The 27,237-nt window shown below is 38.7% G+C and overlaps 1 protein-coding gene across 2 annotated transcripts in view; it reads right to left on the minus strand.

Moving 5' to 3' along the window:
• Window positions 1-707: 707 nt before the first annotated feature.
• Window positions 708-27,237, minus strand: part of PSME4 (proteasome activator subunit 4) — a 106,681-nt gene continuing 80,151 nt past the window's right edge. For both annotated transcript variants that reach the window (XM_025353783.1, XM_025353782.1), the window contains 11 exons: window positions 25,973-26,077; window positions 24,663-24,754; window positions 23,867-23,998; window positions 23,278-23,486; window positions 21,676-21,761; window positions 11,900-12,028; window positions 10,615-10,770; window positions 5,942-6,104; window positions 3,427-3,560; window positions 2,764-2,902; window positions 708-2,228 (listed from right to left, as the gene is read on the minus strand). In XM_025353783.1, coding sequence (XP_025209568.1) covers window positions 2,768-2,902; window positions 3,427-3,560; window positions 5,942-6,104; window positions 10,615-10,770; window positions 11,900-12,028; window positions 21,676-21,761; window positions 23,278-23,486; window positions 23,867-23,998; window positions 24,663-24,754; window positions 25,973-26,077 — 1,341 coding nt within the window. In that variant the 3' untranslated portion in view covers window positions 708-2,228; window positions 2,764-2,767. The remainder of the gene's footprint in view (window positions 2,229-2,763; window positions 2,903-3,426; window positions 3,561-5,941; window positions 6,105-10,614; window positions 10,771-11,899; window positions 12,029-21,675; window positions 21,762-23,277; window positions 23,487-23,866; window positions 23,999-24,662; window positions 24,755-25,972; window positions 26,078-27,237) is intronic.

Below are 27,237 nucleotides of genomic sequence, written 5' to 3' on the forward strand. Positions count from 1 at the left end.
AAGTGGGAACAATGAATTTCATGTACATTCTAACAAAATCCCCTCATGATTCTTAGGCACATCAATTTAAGAACCAATCACTTAGGACCAGGTACAGTGGCTCATGCCTGTAATCCTAGCACTTTGGGAGTCCGAGGCAGGTGGACTGCCTGAGCTCAGGAGTTTGACACCAGCCTGGGCAACATGGTGAAACTGTCTCTACTAAAATACAAAAATCAGCCAGGCGTGGTGGTGTATGCCTACAGTCCCAGCTACACTAAGGCATGAACATTGCTTAAATGTGGGAGGCAAAGGTTGCAGTAAGCTGAGACTGTGCCATTGCACTCCAGCCTGGATGACAGAGCAAAATTCTGTCTCCCACACCCCTACACAAAAATAATCAATCACTTAGGTCAGTGCTAGGTGAACTTTCTGTGATGATGGAAAAGTTCATCGATGCTATTCAGTGTGGTAACCACTAGCTACATGTGGCTAAAGAGTATTTAAAATATGCCAGTGAGACTGAGGGAATAAACTTTTTATTTAATTAAATATAAACAGTCAGATGTGGCTAGTAGCTACTGTATTGTACAGGGCAGACCTAGAAAATTTATACTAGTCAGAGGACATACATTTACAGATACAAATCTATAGCTGCAAAATGAAATCCACAGGAGTCACTGCCTACAGAACTGTCTTCTCCTCTTAATGAAGACAAAAGCCAGGTGTTAAAAACAATCCATTTATTGGGTTTTAAACTAGTTACACAGTTGAAGTCAATTTGGCACTACTTTATACAGGGATTACGCCTGTGTATGCTGACACTTAAATACTGTACCAGGACCACTGCTGTGCTTAGGTCTGTACTGAGTCATTCAGCATGTAGATACTAAAAATATACTGTAGTGTTCCTTTAAGGAAGACTGTACAGGGTGTGTTCCAAGATGATATTCACCGATTTGTGAATTATTTCAATCTAGAAGATACCTTTCACTCTATAAACTTGTCATACGCAAACATGTGGTGTTAGCATTGAGAGATGCACACAAAAACGTTACATAAAAGTTCAGACATTCTAATGATAAATGAACTGAAAAAAAGAGAAAAACCCCACATCTCAGTTTTTATAACAAGGAAAGATAAAAGAAAATAATTTAAAAACACAAAAAATGGCATTCAGTGGGTACAAAAGCCCAAAATCACTATAATAAAAGAACTACATGTGAATCTTTACAAATTACACAATGATGTTGTGTAAAAGGTTGCATCTGTACAAAGTCTTGCCAATGCTATCTCTACAGTTTATACAATCTTTTACATTTATATAACATATATTAAACAAATCAATTAAATATCAAGCCTTATTAGTCTCTCAACGATTCTGCAGGCAAAATAAAAAGGAAGAGAGAACAAAATAAAGAAAAAAAATTACAAAATTTCCACAAACACAGCAGTCTTCCATTTAGGTGAAGTATAACAATTTTCAGAGGGTCAAAAAATAGTTGTAAAGAATACAGGGAAAAACCAGCCAGTCAGGGTTTTTATTGTTGTTGCTGTTTATTTTTAAAATCACACATTGAATACACACAACAATCAGAAATTTCTTCACCAAACCCCCAATTTTTTAGCAACTGGCTCTATTCAGCACCAAAAACTCCAGTCTGTGGGAAGTGCACAGACACAGACTTCACTTCTGTGTCTTGGTCGAGCAATCCATCAGGTCATTGGTTAGGTTCAGGACTTGCCCTCTTTTCCTTCCCTCTTCATGGCTCTCCAGACCCAAGGTTCTCAAGGCTTCAGATTTATGGCCCACAGCCCTACTACCATCTAAATCCAGCAGCCATTTGGGAAGAATTGAAAATAACTTGAGAAGAATGAAATGACAGGACCTGTGTGACAGATGGGCATTCTCCATTCCAAGTCAACTGTTTCTTAATGAGTTCCGAGACTCTGGTCTTGGATACCATGATCATACTGGGTAATTATTTCTAGTCTGAGACTTTGTGACTTTGTCAGATGCCTCAAAAAAAAAAAAGTGATCAGTATTCTGGAAACACTTCCGGACAAGTTAGGAAATCAAATGGCAACTGAGAAGCTGTGGAATGCACACTAATGAGATCTAACACAGAAACCACCAAAATGATGAGAGCTCAGCAGAGGCAGTTTTAAAACTTGCAGAGAGCCACCACAGATGGTACCTGAGGGTGTGGAATTTTTGATGAAAAGAGCCTGAAGTGAGGACTAGTCATCTGTATCAGGGAGGAAAAAATTTCAATTAGGTAACAGGACATCCAACTCTAAAAGCCCAATACATGAAATTTCATTCTTCCTATTCCAGTAGAAAGGCTCCCTCTTTAACAGAATGGGTGTAAGAATCCAGATGAAATGTTCTCACAACTTTCTAGAACCCAGAGTCCTCAGGGCCACACAAAATGTCCCAGTCCCACCCAGGAGGCAACTAAGAATAAGATTTATTTTCCTTTATCTAACTATTCCCAGGCTACTGACACCACTCATTTACAAAGGTTCAAAAGCTGTCACACATTTTCTCTGCTTTATACCTAAAGCAAGGAGGCACAGAAAAATTCTCATTTCCAATGGCTGTGGCAAAAGCCATGTTTAAAAACAAACAACCCCCACCATCCAACTTTATCTAAACACTGACATCTAAGAATGTCAGCAAAAAGAAAAAATAAAACAATAAATACCTACTTCTCAGTCACCAAACCAATGACATTTGCCTGAGGATGTCACGTCTTTAAATTCAGAACTTTGCCGACTTACCTTTCTATGCATAATAGCATGGTGACACAAGAAGATCGGTGAGAACAAGCAGTTGGTCATCAGTGAATTGCTGTTTGTGTTCCTGCCAGTTGTCATGGTGAGTCCTTCGGAAATTGGATAAGGTTTTTTTTACAGTCATCTGTAAAGTAGACAATCCACATACGTTTTTAACCTCTCTGGACAACCAGGATCATATGTAGGATATTTTTAGTTAAATTACCATCCCTCTAGACTTCAGATCTCACACAATACCAAATGCTACAAAACCAAAAAGCCGATGAGAAGGACAAAGTCAATGGTCTTTTGAGTTACTAAAAATGCCATCATAATTTCCTATTTAATACTAGCTTCCAGTAAAATACTTTGCAGTGCTAGAAAAATAGAAACATAAAATTTATCACAGCTATAGTGACAGTACTTTACTTCCATTGAACTGGGAGGGATAGAAGCTACAATAATTTCCTGACTACCAAAAGATCTCAAATATCCATGGCAGCAAGGTCTCTGTAATTTTTAAATAATTACTGGTGAACAGACTGAGCCCTGGAAGAGGCAGTAGCTTTATGAAAGCAGTTAGTTCAGAGTGTATAGGAAATTATTATTATGGTTTCTTAGAAAACATCACTGACACTACATGTACAAACTAATAAGGAAGAACTGTACCTCAATAGGCTGAGGATCATTTAGATGTGCACTGAGATTCATGAGGAGCTGGGGCATCCAGGTGGGAACATCGTAAGGACTAGAAAGAACACATGCGCCAAGTCCTAGCACCCCAGCATGGCGTTTGACCAACTCTGCAAAGAAAACAGCAACATGTGTGCAAATATTTACATGTCTCTAATGCACTTGTGACAGTGAAATAAAATTAGTTTTCAATTATGTTGTTTTCAATATGTGAATTTCTGCATTTAAAATGAATCTACATGTATACACATCAAAAACTTGATTTTAAGGCTAAACTAAAAATAATACTGTATTTAAGAATTTGTCAGCCAGGCACAGTGGCTCATACCTGTAATCCCAGCACTCTGGGAGGCCAAGGTGGGAGGATCACTTGAGGCCAGGAATTTGAGACCAGTCAGGGCAACAAAGTGAGAACCTGTCTCTCCAAAAATACATTTTTAAAATTAGCTGGCAGTCAGGCATGGTGGCTCATGCCTATAATCCCAGCACGTTGAGAGGCCAGGACAGGTGGATCACCTGAGGTCAAGAGTTCAAGACCAGCTTGGCCAACGTGGCGAAACCCTGTCTCTACTAAAAATACAAAAATTAGCTGGGTGTGATGGCATGTGAAGTCACAGATACCCAGAGGCTGAGGCACGAGAATCATTTGAACCGGGGAAGCAGAGGTTGCAGCGAGCCAAGATCGCACCACTGCACTCCAGCCTGTGCCACAGAGCGAGGCTCCATCTCAAAATAAAAAAACAAAAACAAAAACAAAATTAGCTGGGCATGGCAGTGCATGCCTGTGGTTCCAGCTGGACAAGAGGCTGAGGCAGGAGGATCGCTTGGGCCTGGGAGGTCAAGGCTGCAGTGAGCTATTGTTCAAAACCACTGCACTCCAAGGAGGGCGACAGAGCAAGACCTTATCTCAAAAAAAAAAAAAAAAAAAGTTTTCTTCAAGACTTCCATAGTTGTTCATCCATGACAGCATAAGTGTACCTAGGCCAGTACAATCCCTGATTCTAAAATAATCTCCAATCAAAATTAGCTTTTTTTTTTTTTCTGGATGTGACGACCCTACCCAGCATACATTGATTCATTAGTTAACACATCATGTATGAAGAAGGTCTATTTCTTAAAACAGCGAATTGCAGCACGTCTGTATTCTAAAGGGTCTCTATTCTTTCTGTAGTGCTGTAAGTTAAAGTCGTTTCAAATTCTCAGTTTCTCAATAAAGGTGTGTGTATTCATGTGTTTTAAAACATATTACATGTGTATATGTGACACATGGAAAACGGAGTTGAAGGTAAGGAAAAGAGACTTTGGACTGGTCAAAATTGTAAACAATATCATTTGGTGTAACAAAGACCTAAAAATACTTTGGCACTTTATCATTTAAAAAATAGAGTTTCAGGCTGGTGCTGTGGCTCACGTCTGTAATCCCAGTATTCTAGAATGCCCAGGTGGGTGGATCACTTGAGGTCAGGAGTCCAAGACCAGCCTGACCAACATAGTGAAACCCCATCTCTACTAAACATACAAATAATTAGCTGGTGTGGTAGTGCGCGCCTGTAATTCTGTAATTCTAGCTACTCAGCTAACAGAGGCATGAGAATTGCCTGAACCCAGGAAGTGGAGGTTTCAGGGGACCGAGATCATGCCACTGCACTCCAGCCTGGGCGACAGTGGAAGATCCTGTTTCCAAAATATATGTATTATAAAATATGTTTATATTATATATAAAACATATATATGTATATCCCAAAAAGCAAAGATACTAGAACGTACATTGATATTTTATTGGATTCTGTTACTAGGTAACTTTATGACATAATTAACACTAATCAGCAGTAAAAGTTTTATATTCTAAGCACTTCCTCTAAATTCAATAAAATGCCTACTTACTATTAATCTTTTTATGTATTTTCTATTAGGATTATAGTTAACGTGGCAAGATGCATCTTTGTAATCACATTCACATTTCTCTTCAAACATGACATAGTAGTCAGATCTTATTCTCGTGTTTAACTTGTGTCTATATTCAACTAGATTGGCAGCTCCTGCAATGACTCTGCACTCTCTCACCAAAGGACTAATGAAGGACCAAATAATCCCCATCTCCAAATCAAAACAAGGCTTGCTTTGTTTAGTTTTTTCTGTCAGTACATCTACATTTAAGTTCTAAATTCCAAAAACAGGTATTTCAGACCCTCCAAAATAACTAATCTGAGTATCTCTTTTATGAAGCTATTCTGGGTGGAGGGTAGACTGATTACAATAGTTATTAGGTAGCAGTTCTACAGGTTCCTTTGTACTTACCTCAATTTTAGCTTTTCTACATTCCCAAGTCCTGCTTTCTATATGCAAAATTCCTCAAAAGTAGGGAAAACTTTTCCCAATACCTAGCATAGACCTGGGCACATACATACAAGTATTCAATAAATATGAGTAAGCCTCGTTAACCCTCATTAATTCCCAACAGGATATGAGTGTTTTCTACCAGCAATGTTACCTGCAGAAGGAATGGTATCTCCTACAGAACCAGGGTCTCGCTTTCTTTTCTTAGGTAGTTTTGTTTTGCAAAGTTGCTCAAAATGAATCTGCATAGGACTGTCCATGGTAAGGAAGTTACACTGTAGCAGACCGCTTAAGGTAGTAGCAGCCATTTCTCGAACCTGTAGATATAATTATGTCTATTAGAACTGACATTCTAAGTCTGAGGGAATAATGGAGGATAGGGGGTAGTGTGGGAACCGGGGTGAAGACCTTCCCTGAAATTGCATGCAAATTTTGTGTATGCTCTTTGGCAGTTTCTTAATAGAGATTTCAGCACATTCTCAGAGTCTGTGGCCTCATAATGGATAAAAACTACATTAGGGTTATGAGCGTAAACTTTTACCTCTTTTAGAAAAATTAAATTTCTCCATAAATTATCTTCCCTACTGATAGCTCTCATCAGGGCTATAACTGTAAAAGCAGTGCCAGAGCCTGACATTAAGATCAAGTTTTCCCAGACTACATCTCTGAAGGCCACTGCCTTGGCTATTTTTGTTAGTAACAAAGCACAGACCAACCTAATTTCTGTAATTGGCATACATCATAGAGACTTATATCCTGTTTAATTCTTATGAATTTCACAGGCTGCTGTGAGATTATAAACACAGTTTACACAAACACTAAATGAAGCGTGTACACAGTTCATTTCAAATTGGAATGGTAACTCAACTTTTTGGAAAAAAAGCAGTAAAAAGGCACCATTTCACATATAAATCACAAACATTTATGTTTAATGTTCATAATACACAATGATAATTTTAAAAAACAGATGTTTTGCTCTGTTGTATTCCTTCAAAAGGTTTTTCATAAGTTTATCATCATAGTCTGTTGAGTACATAACGTTCTTTCCTGCGTCCGTTACACTAGCATATGAAATACATTGTAAAATGTTTTACTGGTTGCACTATTTCCTATAAAGCTTACACGCTATAATTTTTCTTTTCTTTTTCTTTTTTTCTTTAAGACGGAGTCTCACTCTGTCGCCCAGGCTGGAGTGCAGTGGCGCGATCTCAGCTCACTGAAAGCTCCACCTCCTGGGTTCACGCCATTCTCCTGCCTCAGCCTCCTGAGTAGCTGGGACTACAGGCACCTGACACCATGGTTAATTTATGTTTTTGTATTTTTAGTAGAGACGGGGTTTCCCCAGGATGGTCTCGATCTCCTGACCTCGCGATCTGCCCGCCTCGGCCTCCCAAAGTGTTGGGATTACAGGTGTGAGCCACTGCACCCGGCCTCCAAAATTTATTTTCATAATTAACTACTGATTAGATTGCTTTCATATTTTCAGCACTATGCTACAAATATTTATAATTTGTGTAACTTTTCATATTATAGTACATATTTTCACTCTGAGTTTTTAAGTTTTTAGTTTTTGTAGACATGGGTCTCACTCTGTTGCCCAGGCTGGTCTCCAACTCCTGGGCTCAAGCAATCCTCCTGCCTTGGCCTCCCAAAGTGCTGGGATTACAGGCGTAAGCCTCCGTGCCCAGCCTGCAGTGTATTTTCTTAGAATAGATTACGAAAATTGGGATTAGTAAATGTAAATATATAAACAATTTTACTGTTAATTTTATGGCTATTTATTGCTTTTCAAAAAAGCCAGTGCTAACATATAATGACACAAAACTTAAATGTGAACTACCCATTATACTTTACACTGCTTTTCATTACTACACATTTTCGTTTTGTGAGGGGAGGAAAACACTAAATTAGGAGTAGGTAAAAATGCCTCATTGTTTCAAGTTTGCATTTTCCTGGTTATTGGGAGGTGTAACTTTTTATTGCTTATAGCATGTAGTGTCTTTAAGTGTATACATTATTATAATACCACTACCACTCTTAAGCAGTCAGATCTGTGCATGTTTTGATGTGACATCTCTTAACTCAAAGGCTTAGAGAGTCATTTCTGCTTCTATTATGTTCCTATAAATAATATCCAAATCCACTTTCTCCTAATTTATTTTTTAAAATGTGGAAGGGGGCGGGGGTTGGCCGGGCATGGTGGCTCACGCCTGTATCCTAGTACTTTGGGAGGCCAAGGTGGGTAGATCACCTGAGGTCAGGAGTTTGAGACCAGTCTGGCCAACACTGTAAAACCCTGTCTCTACTAAAACTACAAAAGTTAGCTGGGCGTGGTGGCAGGTGCCTGTAATCCCACCTATTCAGGAGGCTAAAGCAGGAGAATCACTTGAACCCAGGGGACGGAGGTTGCAGTGAGCTGAGATCACACCAGTGCACTCCAACCTGGGCAAAAAGAGTGAAACTCTGTCTCCAGAAAGTGGGGGAGAAGGTGAGTCTCTTTACTATATCAAAAATATACTGTAATATGAAACGTTTTAATTTATTTTTCCCTTACTCTAAATTGCTAACAAATGATCCCCAACACCTTCAACTGATTTATGCTGTTTTCCAGTGACAGGGTCTATTTCTGAGATATTTTACTCCAGGGTACGTGTCTATAATTAATTAACTTTAAAAAGTGAGGAAAGAATAGATTTAGCCTTCTCAGCTAAAAACATACTCTTTTCCTCTATTTCTAATAAGTTTCCTTTAAATACAGTAAGGTTTCTTTCTTTCTTTCTTTCTTTTTTTTGAGACGGAGTCTTGCTCTGTCGTTCAGGCTGGAGTGCGGTGGCATGATCTCGGCAAGCTCCACTTCCCAGGTTCACGCCATTCTCCTGCCTCAGCCTCCTGAGTAGCTAGGACCACAGGCTCCCGTCACCACACCCAGCTAATTTTTTTTGTATTTTTAGTAGAGACGGGGTTTCACCATGTTAGCCAGAGTGATCTCGATCTCCTGACCTTGTGATCCGCCTCCCAAAGTGCTGGGATTACAGGCGTGAGCCACAGCGCCCAGACTAAATACCGTAAGGTTTCTTTAAACAGTTCTCATTTAGATAACATTGTTTCTCCCCATACTATCAACGAATAGAAATTAGCAAATTATCACTGCTTTTTGGTATTACATGTTGCTTTAAAAAATGATAGTTTTCATGAACATCATGGTTATGTTTACATAACAGCTATGTTTAAACCTCTATATGGAAGAAAACATAAAAATAACTTATAAGGCCAAGGCGGGTGGATTGCTTGAGCCCAGGAGTTTGAGACCAGCCTGGGCAATATGGCGAAACCTTGCCTCTACAAAAATACAAACAAAGGAATTCGATGTGGTGGCGAGTGCCCACTGTCCCAGCTACTCAGGAGGCTGAGGTGGGAGGATCACTTGAGCTCAGGAGGCAGAGGTTGCAGCGAGCCATAATTGTGCCACTGCACTACAGCCTGGACAACAAAGCAAGACTCGGTCTCACAAAAAAAAAACAAAAAACAAACAAAAAAAAACCACCCCACCATAAAAATGTTCTAAAAGAAGCTCCTAAAAACTACATTTTTAATGCAAGTGGTATAATAATTAAAGTTAGGAGACAATGACAAGGTTTCAACCTTTCCACTCCTTTATGTTAGTTTTTAAAGAATACAATAAGAAATTAGAAAAAAAAAAAAATCACAGCTGTAAATATTTTAATTGAAGCCTGTTAAGAGTTGTTATAACCAGTCTGTGAGTACTACTGGGACTAGAAAATATCCACTCTCAGAATGTAAGAAATATAAATAGGCTCATTAGGAAGGTAGAGAAATTTCCATTCCTACTTTCTTGTGGGTAAAATCTATTTTCAACTCGAATAAGTATATAAAATACTGTGAGTACTTTACTACAAGAAAAAACTATGAAGTCCATAAAACAAGCAACATTTTCACCAAAAATTCAATGACATTTTCTTCCTTAATGCCAACTTAAAAAGTAGTATCTCATGCCATATTTACTGCCAACATGCTTCTTACATTAGGCTGTATGGGATAATACATTATCTTTTTGTACAAAACATTAATGCAACCTCACCACAAAGTTATCTTTAATTTCTCTACCAAAGAACAACAAAAAAAGGACAGCAAACCTATCTTAAGTCTATTGGATAGCAGCGTCTATGTGTAGATTTTTACTCCCTTTGAAACTGCCATCGTGCACATTCTCATTAAGTCCTTAAAAATCAGTACAACTAGTGGGACAATTACAGTTATCATCCCCAATTTCTCATAGTTAAGAAAATGTGGGTTCACGAGTATTATTTGCCCAACTGCAAAGAAAACAGAATGAAAACGTGCCCAATTTTTCTTCCATTTGTATTATAAGGAATCATGATTAGGGTATCAAAATTACTCACATAGGGCTACGTTAAAATTAAATTTACTTTTATTTAATTTTTTTGAGTCGGGGGGGGGGTCTCACTCTGCTGCCCAGGATGAATGCAGTGGTGCAATCACAGTTCACCGCAGGCTCAACCTCCAGGCTAAGCAATGCTCCGACCTCAACCATCTGGATAGCTGGGACCACAGGCGTACACCATCACGTCCAGCTAATTTTGGTACTTTTTGTAGGGACAGTCTTGCTACGTTGTCCAGCCTGGTCTTGAACTCCTGGCATCAAGTGATCTCACTGACTCAGTCTCTCAAAGTGTTGAGGTTATAAATATAAACAATTGCACCTGGCCACAAATACTTATTAAAAAGGGAACTATGATGGTTTCTTTAAATTGACTGAATTTCCATTTTCTATAACTTAAATTTTACCTCTAGTTGTTCGTCCTCCAAAAGACTTATAACCAGCCACCTGATATCTTTAACTGCATCTTCATTGTTTAGGAAAATAAAGAGGTTATAAAATACCATGGTCTGGAGGTAGGTCAGTATTGTGTATCGTGCATGCCAAGAACTGCTTCTTGCTGTCTGTGAATGAGAAATAAACGATAAAGCAGTACTGACGAGAACATGAGGTGACAGATAGTGACATTACATACAAACAATGTAACATTCTAATTTAACTCTATTTTCACAGCTATAGCTAGGACAAGCTCATATTTCCTTATAAATAAAAGGTTGAATGAGGCCAGGTGCGGTGGCTCACGCCTGTAATCCCAGTACTTTGGAAGGATGAGTGAGGTGGGTGGATCACCTGAGGTCAGGAGTTCGAGATCAGCCTGGCCAACATGGTGAAACCCTGTTTCCACTACAAATACTAAAATTAGCTGGGTGTGGTGGCAGGCACCTGTAATCCCAGCTACCTGGGAAGCTGAGACAAGAGAATCGCATGAACCTGGGGGGCGGAGGTTGCAGTGAGTAGACATGGTGCCGCTGCACTTCAGCCTGGGCAGCAGAGCGAACTCTGTCTCAAAAACAACAACAAAAATACCCACACAAAGGTAAAAGTCAATTTCACAAGAGATAATCAGTCATGATTAATGGCTCCTAATTCCTCTGAGGATGGCACATTATTTTACTTTTGGTAGCAGCAGTATGGTCTGGAAAGCAAATGATTAACTACTACTAAATTCTACTACAAAGAAATACCACTGTAGGTTGTTGAAAATATTTTCCAGTGTGTTACCAAATTTAAAATGAAAGCTATGGGAAGATGTCCACTTCCATGTAACATGTGTAATGTCTGGAAAAAGCTGACCATATGGTATACTAACAATGCAGGCAGAGAATGTATAGTCAATATAGGTTTCGCTAGAATAGACCAGGTAACAGAAGTGAGCAAAACAAAGGAGAACTGGTAGAAAGGAACCACCATCCCCCTTCCTCATAAGCACTTTTTATCCAAAGCACTTAATAATGAATTAGCTCTCTGCATATTTTTGGCTTGAGTGACTTGCCCAAAGTCACCGAAGGCGGTGGCAGAGCCAGGCACAGAATCTAGGTCTGTTTCTTTGGTCAATATATATGTCTTCTCTTACACTAAAAGAAAATTCAAAACAAAAGCCAGGCGCTGTGTGCACTGCAGCTGACTATGAAATTCTTAGAATGGTAAACCAAAATCCTCATCAAAAGACATAAATAGTATAAACACTCTTACTTGTTTTAGCACCTGAAGTACCAAAGGCACTTGATGAGGGTAAAGCAACCCCTGAGACATTAACGATAAACATAACTTTGCATCTCTTTTCAGTTCATCGTAGCTATTGTCATTTTCCACTGGGGCAATCTAAAAAATAATGTAAAAAGGACAAAAAGGGAAAAATAATTGCCAGTAAGTACAAAGGCATCCTACATGAGAGATAATACATCTTTACTTTAAACAATTTTTATGGAAAAGTTCAAACATATAGAGAATAGTAAAATGAACCCCCAGGAGCCAATCACCTCTTCAATAATGACAAACTCATAATCTTTTGTTTCATTTTTTGCTCCCCTGTGACTCCCATTCCCCAATGAAATTATTTGAAGCAAATCCCTATTTTATCCTAAATATTTTATTATATTATTTCTAAAAGGTGTCTTAAAAAAGAATCATGTAATGGACATCATCACACATAAAACTTCATTACAGTTATAATATAAAATATGTAGCAGTACTCAGATTTCCCCAATTACCGCATTCATGTGTTATTACAACTGGGTTTCTGAAATCAGGTTTAAGATAATGACCATATATTGTACTTACTTCGTATGTTTCATAAATCTCTTTCAACGCATATATTCCCCCTACTATCTTAAAATCCCTTGCTCTGTATTTTTTTCCTTGAAAAAAAGGGCTGTGTCTGTTGTTTTGTAGTTTCCCCCACTGTGGCCTTCCCTGACTGCATCCCTGCAGTGGTATTCCTTGGCCCCAGTAAGTCTTATAAATTGGCTATTAGATGTAAAGGTCTGACTTTATTGAAGTTTACTTTTTTGAGCACAACATAAGTGGTGCTATGTACTTCTTTCATTGATACTTAGTTTTGTCTTTCTGTGATAATCCATTACAAAAAGAGAGATTTGCGAAATGGTCATTCTTTCTTCATTATTAGCTAGAATACTTATATATATATAAAAGTTTTCCCTCATTCCAAATAATGATTTCCTGTCTGTCCTCCAAAAGTAAATAACAACTTTTAAAAGATTATCATTATGAATTCCAACAAATCTGATGGCTGTAGCCGCTGTCATTCTTTTTTTTTTTCTTTGAGACAGGGTCTTGCACTGTAGCCCAGGCTGATGTGTAGCGGCACAATCATGGCTCACTGTAGCCTCAACTTCCTGGGGTCGGTGATCCTCCCACCTCAGCCACCTGGGTAGCTGGGACCACAGGTATGCACCACCGTGTCCAGCTAATTTTTTTTTTTTTTTTTTGTAGAGACAGACTCTCACTGTGTTGCCCAGTTTGGTCTCAAACTCCTGGGCTTGAGTAATCTTCCTGCATTGGCCTCCCGAAGTGCTGAGATTACAGGCATGAGCCACTGTACCCAGTACCCGTATTTGTTTTCATGAAGAAATCAGGTTTGTCTGGTACCATACTTTGATTATGAATGTATGCTGTTTAATGCCTTAAATTCATTTTAAATATTTTTAAAATACACCCTTGCACATTCAGTAGGGGAAAGTTTTAATAAAGTTTGCTAAGGGACTCTGGGGTGCTAAGTTGGAGGGATCTCATGAGGCCAGCATGGATAACAGAGCAAGATCCTGTCTCTACAAAAAAAAAAAAATTAGCTAGGCTTGGTGGTACATGCCTATAGTCCTTGGGAGGCTGAGGTGGGAAGACTGCTTGAGCCCAGGAGTTCAAGGTTACAGTGAGCTATTATCACACCACTGCACTCCAGCCTGGGTGACAGAGTGATACCCTGTCTCTTAAAAACAGTAACGTTTGCTAAGGGAAATTATTTCTACCAAACACTGGACAAACTATCATAGTGAATTAATACACTCAGCTTTGAACTGTTGTTAAAAAAAATTATTCTGACATTTGTTAAAATCGTAAGGAAAACTTTATTCAGAGACATCAGGGGTAGGGGGATTCCTCCTAAACCAACTTAAAAGGATTCCTGCAAAAGGCAGAATAGGGTGATCAGATACCAAGGGTGGGGGATTCTTTCTAAACTAAATTAGAGACAGTCTTGCTAAAACTGGACCAAAGACAGACAGGCCAAAGACAGAGCCCAAGGATGAGATCTAGTCAGAAGGAGGGCTCACTCAGAGGAACTGACTTAAGTTTGGTCAAGGAGAGTCTTTGTCATAACGAAGGCATGATTCAGTTCTTTTTTGTTATGGGTATTCAAAGACATTTCATAATGCTGAGTTTTAAATATTTTACCTCAGTTAAATATAATCCTTGGTATTTTAGAATAAAAATTATTTCTTTTTGCAAATTAAAAACATACTGAGTTATATGTTTTCACCTGTCCTACTGGGAAAAATCAGGATGTTTAATATCATACTGTAAAAGTGAGTATCTGAGGAAATAACCAATAAAGAAGGGTGTGGAGCAGCGTCTAGCAAAAGCACATATTCATTTACTTTCTACTGGCAATGTATGTCTACCCTCCTATCTCAAAGATACACTGGCAAACATATGAAATGACTACACAAAGATCTACATTGTAGCACTATTTCAAAACACAACACTGGAAATAATTCAAATATCTATTGGATATGGAGAGTGTCTGGTTAAATAAACTGTAGTACATCCTTGTAGTTTAGATATCCTATCATATGAATCATTCCTATTGTTATAAAGTAATCCCTTACAAATCTCTTCAGAAAAGGCCGGGCGCGGTGGCTCAAGCCTGTAATCCCAGCACTTTGGGAGGCCGAGACGGGCGGATCACGAAGTCAGGAGATCGAGACCATCCTGGCTAACACGGTGAAACCCCGTCTCTACTAAAAAAATACAAAAAACTAGCCGGGCGAGGTGTCGGGTGTCTGTAGTCCCAGCTACTCAGGAAGCTAAGGCAGGAGAATGGCGTGAACCCGGGAGGCGGAGCTTGCTGTGAGCCGAGATCCGGCCACTGCACTCCAGCCTGGGTGACAGAGCGAGACTCCGTCTCAAAAAAAAGAATTAAAAAAAAAAAAAAAAAAAAAAATCTCTTCAGAAAAAAAGCAAAAGCAAAATGAAATAAGCGAACCTCACTGTTTATCTGGCTAGCAGAGACATACTTAGAGCAGTGACTTTTAAAAACAGCGTAATATATGCTTTGTGGGATGTATAAAAATCAAATTTAGAGTAACTGTCAACAGGAACCAAGAGTTTTCACGAGAGGTAAAAGATATAAAAATGCAAGTAGTTAAATAAAATCTTAGTAATCCCAAATTTGAATTGAAAATGTCAGTACGAGCTCTCTTTAGAAAATGTGCTGTGTCCACCAAATAAGCCCAGAAACACTAACCAGCTGAGTAACAATGAATATCCCTTGAGCCCAGGAGATTGAAGCTGCAGTGAGCTATGATCGTGCCACTGCACTCCAGCCTGGGTGACAAAAAAAGGAAAAGGAAATAACACTGAACATTAAGTATTGAATATCAATTGGTGCGATGTCAGAACACATCATTTTTTAATCCCTGGCATGTGACCAAAATTACTTTATGAATTTAATTCAATCCCAGTAGGAATTGTGTTTACAAAGGTTTAAAAAAATTACAGAAGTATAAACTTGACAAGGAGATTCAAACAAGGAGAAGTATAAACTTGACAAGGAGATTCAAAACCCTGCCTTGGTGTGGGTGTGGAAGAATATGGTTGATGTAATTTAACCACATCTCCAAAATGGCAGGACATCCACAGAAAAGTAACTTAAGTTGGAAAATAAAAAATGAGCAGTATAAGGGTATTCCTTTTTTTTCTTTTTTTTGAGACGGGGTCTCGCCTGTTGCCCAGGCTGCAGTGCGTGGCGCAATCTCGGCTCACTGCAAGCTCCGCCTCCCGGTTTCACGCCATTCTCCTGCCTCAGCCTCCCTAGAAGCTGGGACTACAGGTGCCCGCCACCACGCCCAGCTAATTTTTTTTGTATTTTTAGTAGAGACAGGGTTTCACCATGTTCGCCAAGACGGTCTTGATCTCCTGACCTCGTGATCTGCCCACCTCGGCCTCCCAAAGTGCTGGGATTACAGGCATGAGTCACCGTGCCCGGCCAGGGTATTTCTTTAGAGACAAAGAGGTGTGCAAAAGCTTGAAAGTGGTGAACATGGGCTGGGCAGAGTGGCTCATGAGGATCACTTGAAGCCAGGAGTTTGAGAGCAGCCTAGTTCCAGCTACACAAGACACTGAGGTGGGAGGATCACTTGAGCCCGGGAGTTTGAGGCCATCCTGGACAACACAGTGAGTTATCATCTCTTTAAAAAAAAAAAAAAAAAAAAAATGCAGATACATCTATTTTGCCCAGCAATTTTACACCTAGGAAATATCCTACAAATATGCTCACATGTGCAAGATACTTAAGAACAGCCAGAGGTTCCATCAACAGAAAACTGGTTAAATTTTTAAATGATGGTACAATTTAGTCATAAAAAGAGGCAATTTTGTGTAATGATATGAAAAGATGGACATGATATACTGAGTTAAAAACCAGAATCACCTTGCAGAATTAAGTAATTGTTATTCATAAAACAATTTCACAAACACATTTGTAGGGTATAACAGAGACACATTCATAGTCAAAGGTATAAAAGGACATACACCAGCAAAGTCAGGGTACAAATGGTAAATACTCAACAGTTCACATCTCTAGGCATTACAGGTGGAGTTCTTTTCCTGGTCATTTTATTCACACTCACACTAAATATGAGGTGATTTACAGTTTGGGTAGTTAACTGTGGTATAAAAAAGAAGATATTCATTTGCTGGCAAGGTCTATTATCACCAGAATTTAAGATGACTCACTCGTCTGTTGAATCAGCAGTCTCTCTTCCTATCATTATGGAAAAAAAGTGTTTTTCTAATGAAATTAAGACACAATATTCTCAAGTACAGTATGGGTGAAAATGTTCTACTAAAAAGAGTAAAATCCTAAAATCCAATAGATAAATTTCACCAGATAGATTATATACTAAACTATGTTAACCAGTAGAAAATGCGGTTCATTTAGTTAGCAAAGGAATCACCTTATATTTTTCTCCTGATTATTGAAAAAAAGTTTTTCTAAAGAAATACCATCAATGTGAGGTGACTGTATCCAATGTACCACAGTATCTGTACATTCTTAAGTTTCACATATGCAAAACTATAGTGGTGGATTTTGAGGAGCATTTTCTGAAGTTTGAAACTTAGGATAAAATACCTCTCCTCCCTCCTGACCACCACCATTTGAGCCCTTAATTGTTCCAAATTAAAATTCAGTTAAAGATCAGTAAAATAATAATATAAGTATGTACTTTACCACTGTGCTTTCTGCTTTCCAGGTATGTCATTTCATCCTTCTAACAATTCTGTGAGGGATACTGATACTAAACTCCCACTCTTTATATAGGAGAGAAGTTCAGAAGCTTGTGCAAGGTCACAAAGAAAGCACCTGTCACAGGCAGAATTTTTTTTTTTTTTAAACTGTCACCCAGGCTAGAGTACAGTGGCCAGATCTGGTTCACTGCAGCCTCCGCCTCCAGGGTTCAAGCAATTCTCCTGCATCAGCCTCCTGTGTAGCTGGGACTACAGGTGTCTGCCACCACGCCCGGCTAATTTTTGTATTTTTAGCAGAGATGGGGTTTCACCATGTTGTTCACGCTGGTCTCAAACTCCTGATCTCAAGTGATCTGCCCGCCTTGGCCTTCCAAAGTGCTGGGATTACAGGTGTGAGCCACTGTGCCCAACCTACAGGCAGGATTTTAAACTAGGACTCTATTTACCCGAAAGCCAGGACTTTGTAAGCTATTATTGGTTGGAAAACCTCTTCCTTTAATCTTAAGAATATGAAAACTCTTAGACCAGAATAGGCAAGTTTATATATAGATATATATAAATATAAATTTAATAAATATATATTTCAAGGTTTTTTATGGATATAAAACTGCTTTTTATGGGATAGGATAAATAAGATTTTTAACAGAACAGCCAATGTACCATATGTTTCTTACAACAATGTGTTAGCTGAAGTAGATCCAGCATTTTCACTTCTTGTGATTTATCCTATAAAAAATATGTGCAAAGTGCAGAAGATATATACAAGATGTTCACTGTATCATTAATGAGGAGGAACATGTCTACAGTGTTTACCATGTGCCTGATGCTGCTTTAAGCACTTAGCATATGAAAGCACCCCTTATTCTCTCAATTTAGGATGCAATATCTTTTAATCTAAACTCTTGCTATTTGCTAATGGCAACTCAGGAAATGGAAAATGTACATAATTCCTTGTTATCAGACTCAGCCACCCACTCCTCAATTTGGATAATGAGGAACACGTATTAACTCACTTAATCCTTGTAACATCCTCAGGATGCGTGGTGTTATTACCCCCATTTTACTGATGAGAGGGATAAAGTTCGGAGGGGTTGAATTAGATGCCCATGATTACATAATGAGTTCATGGCCCATGGAGATGAATTTGATCCAGGCAGCCTGGCTCAAAACTTCATGCTATTAATGACTCCACTCACTGCCTCTTGTTGTCTACCTAGTGAACAACTGTGATAAAACCAAAAATCTACTACTAGCGAGCACACTGGATATTAAATTCTATAAGCCACATAAGGAATAATACAGATATCTACTTACTGACGTGGAAAGGTACATATATTGATTACGTTCATAAAAGGGAAGCTGTAGAGCTACTGGCATGACTCTACTGAAAAACAACTATGTAGGAAAATAACATTTGAGGAAATATAAATAAAAAGAGAAATATATATAAATAGAAATAATAAATAAAACTATGAACATTGGCTGTTATACACAATTAGTCTTGTCAATCTATCTTATAGATTTTTTGAGTATGTGCTGCATTTATAAACTCACAATAATTTTAAGAAAAAAAGATACATATGAGAAAGGTTAATGGTAATGGTAGTTTATGAATATTTCCCTCCAACTTTCTAAGTTTTCTCTCAATAGGCATGTATTTCTTTCTAAAAGGAAAGAATTAAACTTACACTGTTACTGAAATTTTCCACAAACTTCAAAGTAATGAAACTCATTTTTATTAAATTAGGAATGGGAGACCGAGCACAGTGGCTCATATCTGTAATCCCAGCACTTTGGGAGGCTATTGTGGGAGGACCACTGGAGATCAACCTGGGTAACATTAGACCCCAACTGTACAAAAATTTTTGAGAAAATTAGCCAGGCATGGTTGGTGTACACCTGTAGTCCCAGCTACTTGAGAGGCTGAGGCAGGAGGATTGCTTGAGCCCAGGAGATTGAGGCTGCAGTGAGCCATGACTGCACCACTGCAGGGAGACTGTCTCAAAAAAAAAAAAAAGTGGCGGGCAGGGCAGGGGGCCCAGGTGATAAGCTGCCATCCGCTGGTCTCTCCTCTGAAATGCATGTTGTTGACCACCCACGATCAGGTAATTTGGGTTTTAAACTTTGGAGAGTTGATAATAATCTAGTCCTTTAAATGGTTCTAATTTAGTTCATATAAATAAGTTATGAGGAATATGCTAACTAAATCATCTCTATTTGTTGTGTTCTCATCACCCCTAACCTGTGAATGTTGGCTCAATTCTTACACTTTTTTTTCCCCATCTACACCCATTCCCTTGATGATCTCATTCAATTTCATGGTTTTAAATACCATCTATGGTGATGACATTCAAGTTTGTACCACCAGGCTGCACTGCTCCACTGAACTCTGAATGTGTACCCATTATCATCATTTATAAAAGCATCTTGACTTACAAGTCTTACAAGCATCTGAAATATGTTGGAAAGGGAATTTCTGACCTCCTCTTCAACTCCTTCTGTGCTCCTCTCATGGTTTAGTAAACAGGTTTCTTTTAAACGCCTCTCTTTATCCTCACCCTCTACACATCTGATTTATGGGCAAAATAACTATGATGTGATGCCTTTGTACCTCTGGCCCCATGCATCATGATGGCCTAGGAGATTCTCAAACTCAATATTAGTATATCCAGGTGAAATGTTAGGCTTGTCAATGGTAACTTATATTGCACAGCTTTCTTTCTTTGTTTTTTCTGAGATGGAGTCTCGCTCTGTTGCCAGGCTGGAGTGCAGTGGCGCAATCTCAGCTTACTATATACTATAACCTCCACCTCCCGGGTTCAAGCGAGTCTCCTGCCTCAGCCTCCCAAGTAGCTGGGACTAGAGGTGTGTGCCGCCATGCCCAGCTAATTTTTGTATTTTTAGTAGAAATGGGGTTTCACTATGTTGGCCAAGATGGTCTCGATCTCTTGACCTTGTGATCCGCCCACCTCGGCCTCCCAAAGTGCTGGGATTACAGGCGTGAGCCACCGCACACGGCCTCTATCATACAGCTTTCTAATGACCTAAGTTTTTCATAGACTTCAAGTGAATTCAAATCATTCTTCTACCAACTGCCCTCTTACATACTTGCCTATATTTGTTCTGAATGAAAGAAAAGGGATGGAACCCCAGCTATCCTAACAATCATTGCACATTATGAATTTATGAATGTTCTATATCTGCTTGGTATGTGACAGAGGAAAAACATTTAAGTACTAGGTAGACTAATCCTATGTACACCAAAGACCTACAGGTAAGGACTTATACACTAGCAGCTACTGTCTACTTTTATACCCCAAAAGATCCCAGGGATATTCCTGGGTATCATCGTCTGCATAGCATTCTTAAAATATTTTAGTAGTTCAATCTTTGAAAGTTACTGGTACAGTTATCTGTTTGAAATTTCCTAAAGACAAAGTATACTATAGCAAATCAAAAGTTTAGCATGCCATTTGTTAATCAACAATAATAAGGGCTCTCCTCCTTGGATAATAATAACTGTATTGATGAATAATGTCAAAAAGTGGTGATGTTTATGCCAAGCCTTTCAAATGTATAATTTTTTTTTTTTTTTTTTTTTTTGAGACAGAGTCTAGCTCTGTCGCCCAGGCTGGAGTGCAGTGGCCGGATCTCAGCTCACTGCAAGCTCCGCCTCCCGGGTTCACGCCATTCTCCTGCCTCAGCCTCCCGAGTAGCTGGGACTACAGGCGCCTACCACCTCGCCCGGCTAGTTTTTTGTATTTTTTAGTGGAGACGGGGTTTCACCATGTTAGCCCATGTTGGGATGGTCTCGATCTCCTGACCTCGTGATCCGCCCGTCTCGGCCTCCCAAAGTGCTGGGATTACAGGCTTGAGCCACCGCGCCCGGCCCAAATGTATAATTAACACTGTTTTCCTAACCACAGTCAACCATATCATTATTGCAAACTATGATTTTGGAAACTAATGAGTCAACCTGTGACCTTAGTTCTACTAGCTGCATCCCCTGAGTAGATGATTAGATAAAACCACTCAAACCATGCCTTTCATTAACAAAATGTCATTATATGATACCAGAGGCAAATGATTTCCTGCAGATATTTGTTAAAAACAGTTATAGGGCCCTTTAACATTGTAAAATAAACACAACATACTGAACACTTTCGTTTGTAGATTATATTAGTAAAGAAGTCAGAAACGGCTATATTAAAACATTTCTTTGTAGCTTTTCTTTTAACTATTAATAGTCCCTCTAATCTATTATTACTGAGAAATTAGCTATCAGGTAAAACAATATGCTGTTAAAATTTCATGTAGCTGTCAAAATCTCGCTATCACCTAATATTAAAAACACGATTTCAACAAATATTAAACCACTATCACCTAATGATTTTTCTGTGACCATTTTACTTTTTAGAGTTCCAATCAAAATTCACACACTGTCTGAAGAAAGGAGATGCATTCTTAATTTAGCAAAACCTTACCTTAAAAAACAAAGGTAGAAGCTGAAGTTGTTCTGTGACTGCTGTAGAAAAGGATCTTCCTGCACTTGCCATCAGCCATTTCAATACTATTTTGAAAACAAACATGCAGAGTAAGTCTTTGCTATTCATTTACAGACCACAAAGTAGAACAATACTATAACGTTAGTGTCAGACAGCCACTCCAATCGCTCTTCAGTGTTACGAAAGAGATCATCTATGTTACTTCATAAATTAGACACTTATTGAGAAGCAGTATAACAGCACCCAAAATAAAATTTAAAACTTTTATGCATAAAAACATACTATCCAGAGAGTAGAAAGACAACCCACAGGAGAAAATATTTCTAAATTGTGTATCTGATAAGGCATTGATATTAGAATAAAGAAAGAACTAAAGCTCAAAAACAACAAAATAATCTAATTCAGAAATGGGTTGGGTAAAGTGGCTGGCTCATGCCTGTAATTCCAGCACTTCTGGAGGCCAAGGCAAGAGGATCCCTTGAGCTCAGGAGTTCAAGACCAGTCTGAGCAATATACGGAGACCCCTATCTCTAGAAAATATTTAAAAATTAGCTGAGTGTGGTGGTGGTGCACACCTGTAGTCCCAGCTACTCAGGAGGCTGAGGTGGGAGGATCTCTTGAGTCCTGGAGGTTGAGGCTGCAGTGAGCAGCCTGGACGACAAAGTGAAAGGTAGCAGAGGGGTGGGTAATGAATGACATGAGTAAATATTTCTCCAAACAAGAAATACAAATGGCTTATAAAGATTCTTGAAATATCAGTAATCATTAGGGAAATGCAAACCAAAATACCTCTTCGTACCCACTAAGATGGCTGTACTTTAAAAAAGTATACCACAAGATACTTCTTCATACCCACTAAGATGGCTATACTTTAAAAAAGCAAGCAAACAGAAAACAAGTGGTGAGAACACGGAACGCTTGTGCATTTGCTGACTGGAATGTAAAACGGTGCAGCTGCTGTGGAGAAGAGTCTGGCAGCTCTTAAAAAACTTAAGCACAGGAATACTACATGGTCTCACAATTCCACTTCTAGTACATACCCTGAAGAACTGCAAGCAAGCACTCAAACAGGTACTTACACAAACATCAATGTTCAGAGCAGCATTGGTCACAATAGCCAAAGGTGGAAACAACCCAAATATCCAGCAAACAGACGAATGACACAACATGAATCAGAAATTCATTCATTCAACTTGAAAATACAATGTAACATGAAATAAGCCAGACACAAAAAAGACTTGTGATTCAACTTATATGACGTACCTAGAGTGGGCAAATTCAGAGATGGAAAGTAGACAGTGGTTACAAAGGATGTGGGGAGGGAAAATGAGGAGCTGTTGTTAAAGGGTGCAGAGCTTCAGTTTCGTATGGTGAAGAGAATTCCAGAGATAAATGGTGGTGATGGTTGCACAAGGGTGTGAATGTACTTAATGCCACTCAACTGCACACTTAAAAATGGTTAAAACAGTAAATTTTTCATTACATCTATTTTACCACAATAAAAAAAGAGGTGGGAAAAAACTCCACAGGATAATCGAATAAATGTTTTCAAATGAGTTTCTACTAATTTTATCCACTCACTGGTTTTCAAGAGTTTAATGCCCTGAGTTCGTTCATCTTCTTCACCAATTCCATTTTCTTCCATAACATGGTTCTGAATTTCTTCATCCACATCCATGAGAGGTTTCAATTTCTCCAGAATTCGAGCAGTAAACTCAGGGACATGAGGCGATGTGGTTGGTGCGGTATTTGGCAAAGAAACATCAATCATGAATATGTAGGTCAGCACGCTGCAAAATAAAATACTTCATATAGGAAGAGGTACCACATTACCAATAAAAATGAGGTTCAAAAGTTATGACCCAATCAAAGCAAACTGTCCCAAGACAATTCCTGGAGTGGGTCTTAGATTATGCCTGTGTGTAAAAGAAGCCTTATAATTAAGAGGTATTGAAACTTAAGTGTTGTGACTGCTCATCTTTGGCTTCTGAGGACGCTGCTGTCCTAGTTTACATTCAGTGTTGCATCTTGGTTCCCACGACACAATAGCAAACAATTTGAGAAAGACACCATGAAACCCACTGACAACATAACCAGCATGTATTATTAGCTATTACAATTTAAAAAACAAAGCACTAGAGAGGTATACCACAGAGAAAACGCTACCTACCTTCCTATTCTTTCTCTGACATTTTTGTAAACCTGGGTGAGTTTAGGCTCCAAATACTTCAGTAGTCTGTGCAATAGTTCAGGCACTCTCCACTCTTGCTGGGCAAGGCCACCTTGTAGTACATAAAGTCGACTAAAATTAAAGCATCGTAGTGTTATTTTGGAGGCCCTTTCTGCCTTTACATATTGACAGTATGGACAGACAATGTCTGTATTTCACTTAAAACTTTTTCATTTTCTCACCTAATAAATACTACAATATCCACAATTCAAAATAGCCTGTTTATGAAGATTTTATTTTTCCTTCTGTATTTGCATTTCATCTCCACTACTAGACAACTGAAAGAAATACTGACTTCAGAATACTCACCAAGTAATATTTAAACATCAGAATTCAAGTTTTCTCATTAAGTACTTCTTCTTTTGAATGAAATTATCCATATTTCTATTGTCTAACTTTCTACAGCACCATATGCCCCAACCAAGGCAGTTTTTCCTTAAAATGATTACTCTCTCTTTGTATCTTTTTAACATAAGATGTGATGAAGACACAAAAGTACAAAAGACAATTCCAATAAAAGATCTGACAGCAAAGAATGCTGACTCTAATTTGTGTTTAAATTGCTCAGGTTGCCTACATCTCACTTACTTATCCAACTAATAAATAACTCTTATTAAGTATCACATGTTGTATGGAACCAGATCACAACACCTTCCAGAATAAAGTAATTACTTCATCTAGACTTTACAAGTATAGACCATTTATAAACACCTCATAGGTTTTTAAAAAAATTTACCATGCATCTACAAAGGATCCTCCTTCACCACTCAATGGTGATTCCAACAGCAGTTCAAAAAGCCAGTGAAGTTTCCGGGGATCTCTGCTTTCCTGTGTTTAAAATATGATGTAACAGTTAACAGGGGACCTACAATTCTATAAATAAATCATATTCAGTTATTTTATTTAATTTTGTATTTGAGGCTAGGTCTAACTCTTGCCCAGGCTGGAGTGAAGTGGTGTGATTACCTCCCAGGCTTCAAGTAATCCACCCGCCTCGGCCTCTGAAGTAGCTGGGACCACAGGCATGTGCCACTATGCTTCGCAATTTTTTATTTTTTGTAGAGACAGAGTCTCCCTATGTTGCCCAGGCTGGTCTCCAACTCCTGGCCCCAAGCAATCTTCCTGACTCGGCTTCCCAAAGTTCTGCGATTAAAGGTGAGGGCCAGTGCACCCAGTCATATTCAATTATTTTAGAAATACTAAAAACATATATAAGTACAGTCACCCCTTGGTATCTGTGGCAGATTGGTTCCAGAACTCCCTTAGGATACCAAAATCCACAGATGCTCAAGTCTCTTATGAAAATGGTGTAGAATTTACATATAACCTACGCACACCCTCCTGTACACTTTACATCTTCTCTAGAGTATTTGTAATACCTAATACAATGTAAATGCTATGTAAATAGTGGTTATACTGTATTGTTTAGGGAATAATGACAAGAAAAAAAATCTGAACAGGTTCACTATAGACACAACCATCCCCCACCCTTCCAAAATATTCTCCATCTCCTCAGGTTGGCTGAAACGACAGATGTGGAACTTATGGATATGGAGGGCTGACTGTATAGAAGAAGAAAATCAAACTAAAACTGACAGATGACTCAGATTCAAATGTGACAATCATAGTTCAAGTTAAAAGTGAGAAAACTGTTGTTAGCTAAATGGATTATCTTAAATCAAAGTACACAAGCTATGGACATATCCGGTATAAAAAATAATACCTTAACTTTGTATTATGTGGCTTTTACTATATGTAAGTGACATTTCCAAATACATGATTGTCACTTAATTTTAAAATGCATTACCACAGCAGAGAAGATAAAATAATCACTTAAGAGTTACCTCTCAAGACTTATTTGAAAGGCTAAATAGAGCCATCTCCAATTACGTAAGATGACAAAAGTATGAACAAACTTTCAAGATTCAAGAAGTGAGTTACTTCACTTAGAATAATAGTCTCGAATCCCATGGAAATAAAAAACAGAGACAGTATCAAACAGTTTGAATACACGAGTTAGACAAAGAAAGATGTAGGATAACTTACACAAGATGTTGCTATACAAGCTCCCCAGTCATTATAAGTTTCTACGGTAATGTTGGACAGTGCTGTTCTAAGCAGAGGGCACAGAAGCTCCCACAGCTTCTCCACCTACTCAAAACAAAATATATGGGTAAGAGTTAATGACACTCTGAACATTTTTCTCCAAATATCTTTCTTTACCTGGAAATGTACGCACATATAAATACATCATTTAAATTATTTTTGAGACATGGTCTCATACTATTGCCCAGGCTGGAGTGCAGTGGCACGATCATACCTCGATGCAGCCTTAAGCTTGTGAGCTCAAGTGATCCACTCACTTCAGCCTTCCAAGGAGCGTGGACTATAGGTGTGTGCCACTATGCCCGGCAATTTTTTTTTTTTTTACTTTTTGTAAAAACAGGATCTTGCTATGTTGCCCCAGCTGGTCTTGAACTCCTAGCCTCAAGCAATCCTGTCACCCTGACCTCCCAAAGTGCTGGAATTATAGGCATGAGCTAGTATGCCTGGCCCCAATTATTTTTTAGAGCACCCAATTAATCCACGAAAGTACCTCACTACATTATCATCATACATATCCAGATATAGGTGAAATGTTTCCTAAAAGATATTCAGAAAAGAGTAAATACTTTGTGTGGCTCTTTAAAAAAAATATCTTGGCTGAGTGCAGTGGGTCACGCCTGTAATCCCAGAACTTTGGGAGGCCAAGGCAGGGGGATCACTTGAGATCAGGAGTTTAAGACCAGCCTGGCCACAGGGCAAAACCATGTCTCCACTAAAAATACAAAAATTAGCTGAGCGTGGTGGCACATGTCTGTAATCCCAACTACTCGGGAGGCTGGGGCAGGAGAATCGCTTGAACCTGGGAGGCAGACGTTGCAGTGAGCCGAGATCATCCCACCGCACTCCAGCCTAAGCAACAGAGCGAGACTCCGTCTCAAAAAACAAAACAAAACAAAACAAATCTCTCATATGACTGATAAGTGTTCTTAAAAATCTTGTATAATAGTACACTAGGCTGAAACAAAACCTCAATCAAATTTTCCACATTTCTCAAGATCATTTGATTAAATCTTAGAGGCAATGAATGACATTTCAATTTAATTTAGTAATTAGTCTGAGATATAATCTTCAAATTCCAAGTCTTGGATAAACAGTCCTTAAAAACACATACAGTTGTACAGAGACTGCATTTACGCACATATATTTTCTCAAAGGTTAATGAGCATACAAATCACCTTGAGGTCTTAAAATGCAGACTGATTCAT

This window comes from Theropithecus gelada, chromosome 13, assembly GCF_003255815.1.
Source record: "Theropithecus gelada isolate Dixy chromosome 13, Tgel_1.0, whole genome shotgun sequence".
NCBI classification, from domain to species: Eukaryota; Metazoa; Chordata; class Mammalia; order Primates; family Cercopithecidae; genus Theropithecus; species Theropithecus gelada.